At 47.4% G+C, this 15,049-nt stretch overlaps 1 protein-coding gene across 3 annotated transcripts in view; it reads left to right on the forward strand.

Annotated features, from left to right (window-relative positions):
• The first annotated feature begins 7,313 nt into the window (after positions 1 to 7,313).
• Positions 7,314 to 15,049, forward strand: part of LOC147107938 (gamma-interferon-inducible lysosomal thiol reductase-like) — a 56,142-nt gene continuing 48,406 nt past the window's right edge. Inside the window, exons 1-2 of one of the 3 annotated variants that reach the window (XM_086004306.1) lie at positions 7,314 to 7,536; positions 9,297 to 9,476. In XM_086004306.1, coding sequence (XP_085860432.1) covers positions 7,411 to 7,536; positions 9,297 to 9,476 — 306 coding nt within the window. In that variant the 5' untranslated portion in view covers positions 7,314 to 7,410. The remainder of the gene's footprint in view (positions 7,537 to 9,296; positions 9,477 to 15,049) is intronic. The other 2 variants (XM_086004305.1, XM_086004307.1) reach the window with 2 other exon arrangements.

Here is a 15,049-nt window from a genome sequence, read left to right on the forward strand (position 1 = left end):
TCATCTTCTGTTTCTCTATTAAATGTGTAGTAAGTAGAGAGGTCATGTGACTGGAGTGTGAGCCTAGGTCAGGGGTCAGCCACCCCTCGGACTCCACCCCAACCCCACCCATTTAGAAACATAGAAACATAGAAAAATAGGAGCTGGAGTAGGCCATTCGGCCCTTCGAGCCTGCTCCGCCATTCAATATGATCATGGCTGATCCTCGATCTCAATACCATATTCCCGCTCTCTCCCTATACCCCTCGAAGCCTTTTTGTGTCTAGAATCAGGTTAATTAAAGGCCAGACTTTAAAAAGTGAATAACATCAATTAGAGACTACAGACATTTGGAATCCTGCTCCAATAAGGTGCCTTGTATTTCTCTGGGAGTTTTTCTCTCTCTTTCCTCTCCCCATTTACTTAAGTAATGGCAGAGGTTGGAGAACTATTCTTTACCCTAGTCTTTCAGCTGTTGAAGACCCATTACTAGAGAAGGGCTGTAGAGGAAAGACAAAAACTCTCAAGTCTTTCAAACCACGATTCGGTGGATTCCCTGTGGAATTCTGGGAGCAGGCTGACAATCAATGTGTTGGTGGATGTGGCCTGAGAGACGCACCTTCTTAAACTGAGAGAAAAATATAAGAAACCCATGGTGGGAGCAGTGAGTGTAGAAAGGGGTCAGGGCAGGGGAAAATGTGTATATTTATTTGAGGGATGTGGGTGTCGCTGTCAAGGCCAGCATTTATTGCCCATCCCTAGTTGCCCTTGAGAAGGTGGTGGTGAGCCACCTTCTTGAACCGCTGCACACCTTCAGTGTGGTGAAGGTACTCCCACAGTGCTGTTAGGGAGGGAGTTCCAGGATTTTGACCCAGCGACGATGAAGGAACGGCGATATATTTCCAAGTCAGGATGGTGTGTGACTTGGAGGGGAACTTGGAGGTGGTGGTGTTCCCATGTGCCTGCTGCCCTTGTCCTTCTAGGTGGTAGAGGTCGTGGGTTTGGGAGGTGCTGCTGAAGAAGCCTTGGCGAGTTGCTGCAGTGAATCTTGTAGATGGTACACACTGCAGCCATGGTGTGCCGATGGTGGAAGGAGTGAATGTTTAAGGTGGTGGATGGGGTGCCAATCAAGCGACTGCTTTGTCCTTGATGGTGTTGAGCTTCTTGAGTGTTGTTGGAGCTGCACTCATCCAGGCAAGTGGAGAGTGTTCCATCACACTCCTGACTTGTGCCTTGTAGATGGTGGATGGGCTTTGGGGAGTCAGAAGGTGAGTCACTCACCACAGAATACCCAGCCTCTGACCTGCTCTTATTGCCACAATATTTATGTGGCTGGTCCAGTTAAGATTCTGATCAACGCTGACCCCGAGGATCTTGATAGTGGGGGATTTGGCAATGGTAATTGTAGTGTATGTAACCGTTCCACCTTTAAGAGAACTATTTTAAGGGTTGCACTACTTTATCTTGGCTGCTGTATACTGTAATACCGGTGGTGACCACACCGGTATATAAGTGCTGTGTAATGATTTATTGGGCAGTTCCGCCCTGACCTTCGACTAGTAAAGACCTGTTAAATTTTACTCTTGTGGTCTGTGTAGTAATTCTCAATATAACACACAGACTTAACAGTGGCGACGAGTACGATCTTACCCTGTGGCAGAGATACATCCAAGGCAGTTTAACGGGCGTCGAGAGGAGGCATCCGCCCTCATCATTCTGCTGAAAGAAGACTCGGGTCTGCAGAGCAAAGGAAGAATTCTGACACGAAGCCTTCCATCAGCAACAGTGATCATCCCTTCTATCACGGTGGTGGGTAAGCCGATCAGCGACGAGCAGCAAGTCGGCCACGTTGACTGTGAGTAGGGGAGAAAATAAAAAAACGGAGGATATAAGGGCGGAGAACTCGACCACGGCCGGGGAAAAGAGCCGGACAGAAGTCGGGGCCAGAGGCGCTGAGGCTGGGGCAGTGTAAGGCACGGAAGCCGCGGTGAATGCAAACGCAGCCGGTGTGAGAGACCGGGCTGCAAGCGGGCTGGGAGACGCAACAGCGTCGAGAGCAAGCTCGACCGCGACCGGTGAAAAAGGCCGGGCAGCTACCGAGGCCGCGAGGCGCAGCGACCGGGACAGCGAAAGGCGCGGGAGAAAAAAAAACCGCGGAGAACTCAGCCGCAGCCGGGGGGGAAAGGACCGGACTGCAAGAGGGGCTGGGAGGCACGATTCGAGAACCGCTTGCGCGGGAGAAAATAAATTTTTTTAAAAAAAACGCGGAGAACTCAGCCGCAGCCGGGGGGAAAGGACCGGACTGCAAGAGGGGCTGGGAGGCACGATTCAAGAACCGCTGGGGAGGGCGAACACAGCAATATGGCAATCACCATTACAGCCAGCGGGGGAGAAAGGTAAACGCGGGAAGCCGCCATTTTCGTGGGCGGGGAAGAAGACAAGTGCGGGAAACCGCCATTTTGAAAAAAAAAAGTAAAGAAAAAATTTATTTTTGTTTCTCAAGAAGATTGCGAGGATGCCTAAGCGTGGTAACATCAACGATTTCGATCCCGATGTTGAAGATTGGGCCACGTATGTAGAACGCATAGAGATATATTGTAAGGCAAATAAAATATCAAATGAAGATAAAGCACTAACCTTACTAAACTCAATGGGTGCAAAGACATACGGGCTATTGAAGCATCTTCTATCACCAGCTAAACCGGCGGATCAGACTTTCGCTAATATTGTTGCTGTCCTGAAGGATCATTTGAACCCCACACCGCTGATGTTAGCGGAACGATTTAAATTTTATGCGAGAACGCAACTGAAAGAGGAAAGCAACGCGGAGTACTTAATTGAACTGCGTAAGCTAGCGAAATACTGTCAGTTTGGGGAAAGTCTGACAGAGGCACTGAGAGACAAATTCGTGTGCGGATTGTCGAAAGAAGGAACACAAAAGCGGCTGCTTGAAGAGAATGATCTTACACTTGATAAGGCTGTCACTATTGCAGCATCGCACGAAGCCGCAGCGAGAGGCACTGCAGAAATGCAGCTGAAGGCAGCGGTACTCAGCGTAGATCAAATGGCTTTGGGTACAACGAAATGTTATCATTGTGGAAAGACAACACACGATCAGAACCAATGCTGGTTTAAAAACCAGGAATGTAGAAAATGTGGCAAGCTTGGTCACATAGCTAAAGTATGCCGGTCAGGAAAGAAGACCAGCAACAAAAAGTCACCACAGGGAAAGTGCAGAAAGGTACATAAGGTGGCTGAGAAGAGTTCGGATGAACAGAATTCGGATTCAGACTCCAACAGCAAGGAACTGGGTAGTCTGAGAATTCACAACGTGAGTAAGGAAGCTGACCGACAAACTATCTGGGTCACACTGCAGATAGCAGGAGTCCAAGTGAAGATGGAATTGGACACTGGATCGGCATTGACGGTCATGAATAAGCAAGATTACAAAAAGTTATTCAAACATATTCCCCTACGGGATACGGAGATAGTATTGCAGACATACACGGGGCAAAAAGTATACCCCATCGGAAAGATAAAAGTCAAGGTGATACACAAGGGCAAAGAACACCAAGGAATGGACTTATATGTACTACCTGAGGGAGGTCCACCACTTCTGGGACGGGAGTGGATCAGGAAAATAAATATGGACTGGCACTCCCTAAACGCAATAACGGTAGATTCCGGAAAAAAAGATGTCAAACCTGAACGATTGTCCAGAATATTGGATGAGGCTAAAGAGGTGTTCCAACAGGGACTGGGAACACTGAGAGGAATTAAGGCAAAAATCAAGATTGCAGAACATGCAAACCCAAAATTTTTCAAAGCCAGACCGGTATCTTATGCGATACGACCTGCTGTGGAAGCTGAGCTGGAAGGGCTGGAACATTCAGGAGTACTGTCTAAGGTGGACTGGAGTGAGTGGGCCACGCCCATTGTTCCCGTCATGAAGCGTTCATCGAGTAACAAGCCAGGGGAACCGGGGAAGGTCCGCATCTGTGGAGACTTCAAGATCACAGTTAATCCGGTGCTTCACACGGTGCAATATCCGCTTCCGCGGATTGAGGATATCTTTGCTTCATTGTCTGGCGGGAAACGCTTCACCAAGATAGACCTGGCGCAAGCGTACTTACAGATGGAAGTTGAGGAAGAGTCGCGCCAGTATCTCACAATCAACACGCACAGAGGCTTGTATCGATATAATAGACTGGTTTTTGGAGTGGCTTTGGCTCCAGCAATTTGGCAGAGGGCCATGGAGCAGGTATTACAGGGAATTCCAAGCACTCAATGTTACTTGGACGATATCCTGATTACAGGAGATGACAATGAGGAACACCTTGCAAATTTGAAACTGGTGCTCACCAGGTTGAAGGAATATGGCCTTCGAGTTAATCGCCAGAAATGTGAGTTCTTTCAGAAACGGATCTCGTACTGTGGTCATGTCATTGACCAGGAGGGGCTGCACAAGTCACCTGACAAGATCGAAGCTGTTGTGAAGGCTCCCGCTCCGGAAAATGTATCCCAGTTGAGATCGTTCCTAGGGTTGATTAACTATTACCATAAGTTTCTGCCAAATCTATCCACGGTGCTGCACCCGCTGAATGCTCTTTTGCAGAAAGAAGTACCATGGAAGTGGAGCGAGGACTGTAAGAAGGCCTTTCGCAAAAGCAAGACATTGATCACCTCAGAGGAAGTGTTGGCTCACTTCAACCCAACGCTACCTATTCGTTTAGCTTGTGATGCTTCTCCTTATGGTATTGGAGCAGTACTCTCACACAAGTTGCCAAATGGCTCGGAAAGGCCAGTCGCATTTGCATCCAGATCATTGACCTCCGCTGAGCGCAACTATGCTCAGATAGATAGGGAGGCTCTCAGCCTGGTGTGGGGAGTAAAGAAGTTTAATCATTACCTGCAGGGCCAGAAGTTTACACTGCTGACAGACCACCAGCCGTTGGTATCCATATTCAACCCTAAAAAGGGCGTTTCCATCATGACAGCGCAAAGGCTACAGAGGTGGTCCCTTTTCCTAGGGGCACACCAATATGACATAGAATACAAAGGATCAAAACAGCATGGGAATGCTGACGGTTTATCGCGCCTACCGTTGCCAATGGTAGAAGAGGCGCCTACAGTGGACCCAGTGGAGATGTTCCACTCAACCATAGTGGAATGTCTACCAGTAACAAATTCTACGATCGAAAAGGAAACAAGAAATGACCCGACTCTCTCACGAGTCTACGATTTAACGGTGAAGGGATGGCCGGCACATGGCGAACCACTGTTGCCAGCATTTTCGCAAAGAAGAGAACAGCTGTCAGTGTGCCGAGGAACTTTGATGTGTGGATCCAGAGTGGTGATTCCACCCAAACTCCAGCATAAAGTGCTAAAGGAGCTTCACGAGGGGCATCTGGGTGGAGTGAAAATGAAGAACCTAGCCAGAGCATTTGTGTGGTGGCCAGGTATCGATGGAGACATCGAAGAAATGACCAAGAGCTGTCTAGGATGCCAGAAGGTCCAAAACGCCCCACCACAAGCTCCTCTGCATCCATGGGAGTGGCCCTCATCTCCATGGCAAAGGGTACATATCGACTTTGCTGGTCCATTTATGGACTCAATGTTCTTAATCGCGGTTGATGCGCACTCCAAGTGGCCGGAGGTAATAAAGATGTCCTCCACCACCACGGAAAAAACCATCACAGTATTAAGGACCATATTTGCCAGGACTGGGCTGCCGGAACAGATCTGTTCTGATAATGGACCGCAATTTGTGTCCGAAGAATTCAGGAAGTTCTTAAAAAACAATGGGGTTAAGCACTACACGTCCGCCCCATACCATCCCGCCACCAATGGATTAGCTGAAAGGTTTGTCCAGACCTTCAAGAAGGCCATAAAGGCCATGGGTAACGAAGTCATAAATCTACAACATAAGGTAGATAACTTCTTGTTGGCGTACAGGAATGCAACACATGCGGTCACAAACCAAACTCCCGCCATGATGTTTTTCAATAGAAGACTAAGATGCCGGCTGGATTTGATCAAGCCAAACATCAGAAGGGACGTAGAGAACCGGCAATTCCAAGGCATGAATGAAAGGCCAACTAGAACCTTCCAGATAGGTCAACAAGTTTTGGCCCGGGACTACCGTACCGAGAAATGGCAGCCTGGAACTATTTGCACACGACTAGGACCACTGATGTATACCGTGGACATTGGTGAAAGCATAATAAGGCGCCATGCTGACCAGATCATAGCGTCATCCGAAAAGGGACAACCTACACCACAACTCTATACGCCTAATGATGAAGCAGAGATACCCATAGTATCTACCTCCGATCCGGTGATACTGGAACCAGATGAACCCGACACTGGCATGCAAGCCGAATCGACCTTGCCAAAAGAACCTACTACACCACCGAAAACTACTACACCACCGAGGCGTTATCCGGACCGAGTCAGGAAGCCTCCAGAGAGACTGAATCTGTGAACTGTTTTTACATGAAGTTGTATATATATGTTATGATGTTATGTTTAATGGGAATATATACTGTTAACCTAAAAAGGGAGGATTGTAGTGTATGTAACCGTTCCACCTTTAAGAGAACTATTTTAAGGGTTGCACTACTTTATCTTGGCTGCTGTATACTGTAATACCGGTGGTGACCACACCGGTATATAAGTGCTGTGCAATGATTTATTGGGCAGTTCCGCCCTGACCTTCGACTAGTAAAGACCTGTTAAATTTTACTCTTGTGGTCTGTGTAGTAATTCTCAATATAACACACAGACTTAACAGTAATGCCATTGAATCTCAAGGGGAGGTGGTTAGACTCTTTTTGGAGGTGGTCATTGTCTGGCCCTTGTGTGGCACGAATGTTACCGGCCACTTATCAGCCCAAGCCTGAATGTTGTCCAGGTCTTGCTGCGTGCGGGCCTGCATGGTGGGGGTGGGGTTGGAATCGGGGGCACAGGGAGAATCGGGGTACAGTTGACTTGCGGGAATGGGATATCGGGGAATGGGGGCCGGAGTGTTGGGTGCGTGGGGATGGTGGGACAGTGAGAGACAAACTCCTCTCTTAATTCAGTAGATTTGATTCAATTGGATTACTTTTTGACTTCATCAATAAATCAGAATTAATTATTAAAATAAAAACAAGACTTACAAAAGGAGTAAAATAAGAAAAAAGTTAAATTTTTAGTCATGCGTTATGGGGCAAGCTCGATGGACCAGGTGGTCTTTGTGGAAGTTCAGAATGAGTCAGCGACATTCTAAGATCCTACTTTGAGCAGCTGCAGCGATTGAGCTGTGAAATCAGCACCCAAGGGGTTAACCTCTTCCTGACTCAACTCTGTCATGTGAGTGGCACAGGAAATCACCTATATATCCTGGCGTTGCTGGGGATTCCCGAGTTTGTTTTGAATCGATTGAGAAGTATGAGGGTCGCGGCTGTGCTGGTGTGTCTGCTGCTCTGGGCAGTGAGCGAGGGCGATGGGAGACCAGCTTGCGACTATCCTCCCGCTCAATGGTGTAACTCGGAGCAAATCGCAATTGCCTGTCAGGTATGGTTCTGGGTTTTTAAAAACTGATCATTCATAAGCTAGGGTGTGTGACTAAAGCCAACTTTAAATTCGAATTTAATCTGAATAGTTTAAGTTGCCATGTTTTGTTTATTCACATTGTGAAAGTACAAATCAACCCAGCAAAGTAAGGTTCCACTTTGACCGAGATCAAACAGGCAGAGTCGCTGATTATCGGTTCGACGGACGGGGTTGAGGCACAGCTCGCACTTTAGTCAAAATCATCTTTCTGAAAAGAAAATTGGTAAAACTTAGACCCGCAGATTTATAACCTGAAAAGTACACACGCCTGTGAGCAGTTCCGGGAATAGAGAGAGTGGCTACAACGTCAATCCAGTCTTCACATCCACCACATGCTCTTTATCCGGACGCTGTGATTTCCTCAATAACCAATGAATCAAGTGCAATCAGTCCTTCACCGATTTGCTGATTAGCTCAATGTCTCTCATTGTTCAGTAATTTCATCTTGTATCATGGGCTCTTGAAATTTTCTCAGAACCAACGGGAGACCAATTTCTGAAGCTGCTCAATCGGACACTCTGAGCTTGTGATCCGTTGTTAGGGTAATTATTAAGCAAATTGGAACCCATTTTTCCTCCTCCTAAATGTGCTGACTAGTGCTAAGGTACAAGGTCCACTGGTGCTCGTTGCCCTCTGTTAATGATGTGTGTACGCGTTCCATTGGTGGTGCCCCCCCTGCCCCTACCAATGATGTTGGGGTATGGGTTCCATTGGTGGTGCCCCCCTGCCCCTACCAATGATGTTGGGGTACGGGTTCCATTGGTGGTGCCCCCTGCCCCTACCAATGATGTTGGGGTACGGGTTCTACTCCTGGTGGCTGTTAGGTGGCACAGTAAATTGTGCAGATTAGAGCAAGAAGTTACAAAGGAACATTAATAGAGTAAGTGACCGGGCCAAAATCTGGCAGATGCAGTTTAATGTGGGAATGTGTGTGGTCTTCCACTTTGGATTCAGGGAAGACAAATCAGAATATTTTCTAAATGGTGAGAAACCAGGAACTGTGGAGGAGCTGAGAGACTTAGGTGTCCATGTGCACAAATCATTAAAAGCTAGTGGTCAAGTGCAAAAAGTAATCAAAAAGGCTAATTTATCTCGAGGGGGCTGAATACAAAGGGGAGGCAGTTATGTTTCAGTTGTATAGAGCTCTGGTCAGACACCCCATCTGGACACTGTGTTCAGTTCTGGGTCCTGCACCTCAGGAAGGATATATTGGCCTTGAAAAGGTGCAATGTAGAATCACCATAATGATACCGGGGCTTAAAGGGTTAAATTACAGGGCCAGGTTGCATAGACTAGGCTTGTATTCCCTTGAGTTTAGAAGGTTGAGGGGCGACCTGATCGAGGTGTTTAAAATGACAATGAGTAGATAGAGAGAAACTATTTCCACTGGTGAGGGGAGTCCATAACGAGGGGCATTAACCTTAAAGTGAGAGCTAGGCTGTTCAGGGGGGATGTCGGGAAGCACTTCTTCACACAAAGGGTAGTGAAAATCTGGAACTCTCTCCCTCCAAAAAGTTGTGGATGCTGGGGGTCATTGGAGCTTTAAAGACTGAGGTCGATAGATTTTTGTAGGTTCAGGGTATCGAGGGATCTGAAGCAAAGGCGGGTGAATGGTTTTGGAGAACAGGTAAGCCATGAACTAATTGAATGGCCTCCTCCTGTTCCTATGGGCAACATGTGATATTAAACAACTGAAACCTGCTGTTCGCTCTCTCTTGTAGGTGGAACACCAGTGCTTAGAGTTCAAGATGAAGAAGGATGTTGATCCCATTGTGATCAGCTTGTACTACGAGAGTCTCTGTGGAGCATGTCGTAACTTTCTCGTGTTTCAGCTTTTTCCCACCTGGCTGATGCTGAATGACATAATGAATGTCACACTCGTCCCATATGGAAATGCTGTGGTAAAGTACTTCAACACTTATGGTGGCAGTGGTCAAAGGGGAGAAGTCAAAGGTGGGGCAGGTAGGCCAAGGAGGCTTTAGGGAGGGGCATGTGATGAAGGCTGGTGGGCAGTAAGCATGATGGGCAGGCTGAGTGAGGAAAGGGGAAAGAAGAGATGAAGGCGGGCAATTGGGGGGGGGGGAAGGAAGGAGGTCAGGATCATGCGGCTGTTCCAATTGAATTCAGATTCTGCAGAAACTGAAAATTATCAAAAAAAATGAGGAAGACTTGAGTTCAGCAGAAATTGTGGTTAAACTTTCCCCAGAAATTTGAGGTTGGATTTATAGCTTTGTAAGTTAGTGAAGAACTCTGTGCGTGGTCTAATGTGCCATTGAATGAGGCCATTCAGCCTATTGGGTCTGTGCCAGCTCTTTGTTAGAGCAATTCCAAACTAATCCCATTGACCCGCTCTTTCCCCATAGCCCTGTATCTTCCTCTGATTAAAATAGTTATTAATTTTTATTTTAATGATCTTTGCCTCAACCACTCCCTGTGATGAAGCTCCAACTGCTCTCCTCATTCTCCCTTACTGACAGTTTCCCCAAACAAAGAAGATAGTCTTTCTCTATTCATGCTTCATAAATTTAGAAAACTCTAATGCCTCCTTTACCTTCTCTGCTCCAATGGAAAGCGTTGCAATACCTCGAGTCTCCTCATTACTAATCCAGTTGGTGCGAGCCCAGGTTAGGAAAGTGTCCATTCTCTTTCAAACAATGATGAACCTGTTGTGATTTCCAACTCTGTTTTTTTAAGATTTACAGCATTTATGCTTTTCTTTGTTTGGGAGTTCAGTGGAAGCTGCTGGGCAGCCACCCCTTCCCTGGACAGACTGAGCCATTAAATTGTCAGCTCATTATATCCCTGTTTCAAACCACCTATAGAATCTTACAGCATAGAGAGAGGCCCATCGAGCTATCCAATTAGTCCCACTCCCCTGCTCTTTCCCCATAGCCCTGTAATTTTTTGCCCTTCCAGTATTTATCCAATTTCATTTTGAAAGTTACTATTGAATCTGCTTCCACCGCTCTTTCGGGCCACGCAATTCAGATCACAACTCGCTGCGTAAATTTGTTTTTCATCATGTCGCCTCTGGTTCTTTTGTCAATCACCTTCAATCAGTGTCCTCTGGTTACTGACCCTCCTGCCACTGGAAACAGTTTCTCCTTATTTACTCCATCAAAACCCTTCATGATTTTGATCACCTCTATCAAATCTCCCCTTGACCTTCTCTGCTCTATAGAGGAAAAACCTCAGTTTTTCCAGTCTCTCCACATAACTTTTTTTCGTTCATTCATGGGAAGCGGGTGTCACTGGCAAGGCCAGCATTTATTGCCCATCCCTAGTTACCCTTGAGAAGGTAGTGGTGAGCCGCTGCCTTGAACTGCTGCAGTCCGTGTGGTGAAGGTACTCCCACAGCACTGTTAGGGAGGGAGTTTCAGGATTTTGACCCAGCGACGATGAAGGAACGGCCAATATACTTCCAAGTCAGGATGGTGTGTGACTTGGAGGTGGTGGTGTTCCCATGCACCTGCTGCCCTTGTCCTAAGTGGTAGAGGCTGTGTATTTGGAAGGTGCTGCCGAAGAAGCCTTGGCGACTTGCTGCTGTGTATCTTGTAGATGGTACACACTGCAACCATGGGATGCCGGTGGTTGAGGGAGGGAATGTTTAAGGTGGTGGATGGGGTGCCAGTCAAGAGAGCTGATTTGTCTTGGATGGTGTCGAGCTCCTTGCGTGTTGTTTTTGAAGTCCTGTTCGCCCATCACCCCTGTGCTCGCTGACCTACATTGGCTCTCGGTTAAGCAGCGCCTCGCTTTCAAAATTCTCATCCTTGTTTTCAAATCCCTCCATGGCTTTGCCCCCTTCCTATCTCTGTAATCTCCTTCAGCCCCACAACCCCCCCCCCCCCCTGAGATATCTGCGCTCTTCTAATTCTGCCCTCTTGAGCATCCCTGATTATAATCGTTCAACCTTTGGTGGCCGTGCCTTCTGTTGCCTAGGCCCTAAGCTCTGGAATTCCCTGCCTAAACCTGTCCACCTCACTACCTCTCTCTTCCTTTTAAGATGCTCCTTAAAACCTACCTCTTTGACCAAGCTTTTGGTCACCTGCCTTAATTTATCATTATGTGGAGCGGTGTCAAATTTTTTGTCTTAAAATAATCCTGTGCAGTGCCTTGGGATGTTTTGCTATGTTAAAGGCGCTATATAAATACAAGTTTTTGTTGTTGGAGCTGCACTCATCCAGACAAGTGGAGAGTATTCCATCACACTCCTCATTTGTGCCTTTGTAGATAGTGGAAAGGCTTTTGGGATTCAGGAGGTGAGACACTCACCACAGAATACCCAGCCTCTGACCTGCTCTTGTTGGCACTGTATTTATCTGGCTGGTCCAGTTAAGTTTTTGGATATTGATGGTGGGAGATTCAGCAATGGTAATGCTGTTGAATGTCAAAGGGCGGTGGTTAGATGCTCGCTTGTTGGAGATAGTCATTCCCTGGCACTTAAGTGGCAGGTAACATTCACACCACACATCAGCCCAAGCCTGAATGTCATCTAGGTCTTGCTGCATGTGGGTATGGACTGCTTCATTATCTGAGGCGGTGCGAATGGCTCTGAACACTGCAGTCATCAGTGAACATCCCCATTTCTGACATTATGGAGGGATGGTCATTGATGAAGCAGCTGAAGATGGTTGGGCCTAGGCCACTACCCTGAGGAGCTCCTGCAGTGATGTCCTGGGGCTGAGATGATTGACCTCCAACCACCACAGCCATCTTCCTTTGTGCTTAGTATGACTCCAGCCAATGGAGAGTTATCCCCCCCGATTCCCATTGACTTCACTTTTAGGGCTCCTTGATGCCACACTCTGTCAAATGCTGCCTTGATGTCAGGGGCAGTCACTCTCGCCTCACCTCTGGAATTCAGCTCTCTTGTCCATGTTTGGACCAAGGCTGTAATGAGGTCTGGAGCTGAGTGGTCCTGGCAGAACCCAAACTGGGCATCAGTGAGCAGGTTGTTGGTAAGTGCTGCTTGATAGCACTGTCGACGACACCTTCCATCACTTTGCTGATGATTGAGAGTAGACTGATGGGATGGTAATTGGCTGTATTGGCTTTTTCCTGCTTTTTGTGGACAAGATGTATATGGGCAATTTTCCACTGTCCGGTAGATGCCAGTGTTGTAGCTGTACTGAACAGCTTGGCTAGAGGTGCGACTAGTTCTGGAGCACAAGTCTTCAGCACCACAGTCGGGATGTTGTCGGGGCCTATAGCCTTTGCTGTATCCAATGCGCTCAGCTGTTTCTTGATATCACGTGGAGTGAATCAAATTGGCTGAAGATTGGCTTCTGTGGTGGTGGGGACCTCTGGAGGAGGCCGATATGGATCATCCACTCAGCACTTCTGGCTGAAGATGGTTGCAAATGCTTCAGCTTTGTCTTTTGCACTCACGTGCTGGGCTACACCATCATTGAGGATGGGGATATTCATGGCGCCTCCAACTCCTGTTGGTAGTTTAATGGTCCACCACCATTCACGACTGGATGTGGCAGGACTGCAGGGCTTGGATCAAATTTGTTGATTGTGGGATCGCTTAGCTCTGTCTATAGCATGCTGCTTCTGCTTTTTAGCATGCATGTAGTCCTGTGTTGCAGCTTCCCCAGGTGGGCACTGCATTTTTAAGTACGCCTGGTGCTGTTCCTGGCATGCTTTTCTACACTCCTCATAGAACCAGAGTTGGCCCCCTGGCTTGATGGTAATGGGAGTGAGGGATATGCTGGGCCATGAGGTTACAGATTGTGGTGGAATACAATTCTGCTGCTGCTGATGGCCCCAGCACCTCATGATTGCCCAGTTTTGAGCTGCTAGATCTGTTCTGAATCTATCCCATTTAGCACGGTGGTAGTGCCCCACAACACGATGGAGGGTGTTCAGTGTGAAGATGGGATTTGTCTCCACAATGACTGTGGTGGTCACTGCTGTCATGGACAGATGCATCTGCGACCGGTAGATTGGTGAGGATGAGGTCAAGTAGGTTTTTCCCCTCGTGTTGGTTCTCTCACCACCTGTCGCAGGCCCAGACTGGCAGCTATGTCCTTCAGGACTCAGCCAGCTTGGTCAGTAGTGGTGCTTCCCAGCCACTCAGATGGACATTGAAGTCCCTCCACCCAGAGTACATTGTGTCCTTGCTACTCTCAGTGCTTCTTCCAAGTGGTGTTCAACATGGAGGACTCCTGATTCATCAGCTGAGGGAGGGTGGTAGGTGGTAATCAGCAGGAAGTTTGCTTGACCTGAAGCCATGAGACATCATGGGGTCCAGAGTCAATATTGAGGACTCCCAAGGTCACTTCTTCCTGACTGTATACCACAGTGCCTCCACCCCTGGTGGGTCTGTCCTGCCAGTGGGTGAGGATATAGCCAGGGATGGTGATGGAGGAGTTTGGGACGCTGGCTGAAAGGTATGATTCTGTGAGTATGACTTTTGTCAGGCTATTGCTTGACTAATCTGTGGGACAGCTCTCCCAATTTTGGCACAAGTCTCCAGATATTGGTGAAGAGGACTTTGTAGGGTTGACTGGGCTGGGTGTGCCATTGTCATGTCCATAGCCAGTGCCGAGGTTGATGCCGGATAGTCCGTCCGGTTTTATTCTTATTGTTTTTTGTAGCGGTTTGTTACAACTGAGTGGCTTGCTAGGCCATTTCAGAGGGCAGTTAAGAGTCAACCACATTGCTGTGGGCCTGTAATCACATAGGCCAGACTAGGTAAGGACAGCAGATTTCCTTCCCTAAAGGCCATTAGTGAACCAGATGGGTTTTTACGATAATTTCATGGTACCATCACTGATGCTAGCTTTTTATTCCAGATTTTTAAAAAATTTAATTAACTGAATTAAAATTCCCCAGCTGCCATGGTGGGATTTGAACTGGCGTCTTTGGATCATTAGTCCAGGCCTCTGGATTACTAATACAAAAGCAAAATATTGTGGATGCTGGAAATCGGAAATAAAAACAGAAAATGGTGGAAATACTCAGCGGGTCAGGCAGCATCTGTGGAGAGAGAAACAGTTAACATTTCAGGTCGATGACCCTTCGTCAGAAATCAAAAAGTTGGAGATGTAACAGATTTCTAAGCATATGTAAGGGCAGAGAAGGTCTGTGATAGGATGGAAGGCAGGAGAGATTAAAAAACAAAAAGGATGATGGCAAAAGGAGATGGTAATGGGACAAGTTAAGAAACAAAAGATAGGTCTAGATGAAGTGTAAATGGCAATGACAGATGTGGTGTATGTGCCTTTAAGAGCCCCTGTGTACTGTAATGCCAGTAATGGCCACTCGGGCTGTATAAGCCTGTATAGTGTTTTGTATCTTTTAGTTCACCTCCAGACTTTGTCCAGTAAACACCTGTAAACCAACTCCTGCATTCCGTGTCTTCATTAACACACGGATACAACAGTGGCGACGAATTGGAAACGGACTTACCTGCAATTCGGCAGCACCTCAAGGAGATCGATTCCTCAGACGAAGGAAGAAGAAAAAC

Source organism: Somniosus microcephalus, chromosome 13 (genome assembly GCF_052327205.1).
Source record: "Somniosus microcephalus isolate GS21.2 chromosome 13, FLI_Smic_1.0, whole genome shotgun sequence".
Taxonomy (NCBI): domain Eukaryota; kingdom Metazoa; phylum Chordata; class Chondrichthyes; order Squaliformes; family Somniosidae; genus Somniosus; species Somniosus microcephalus.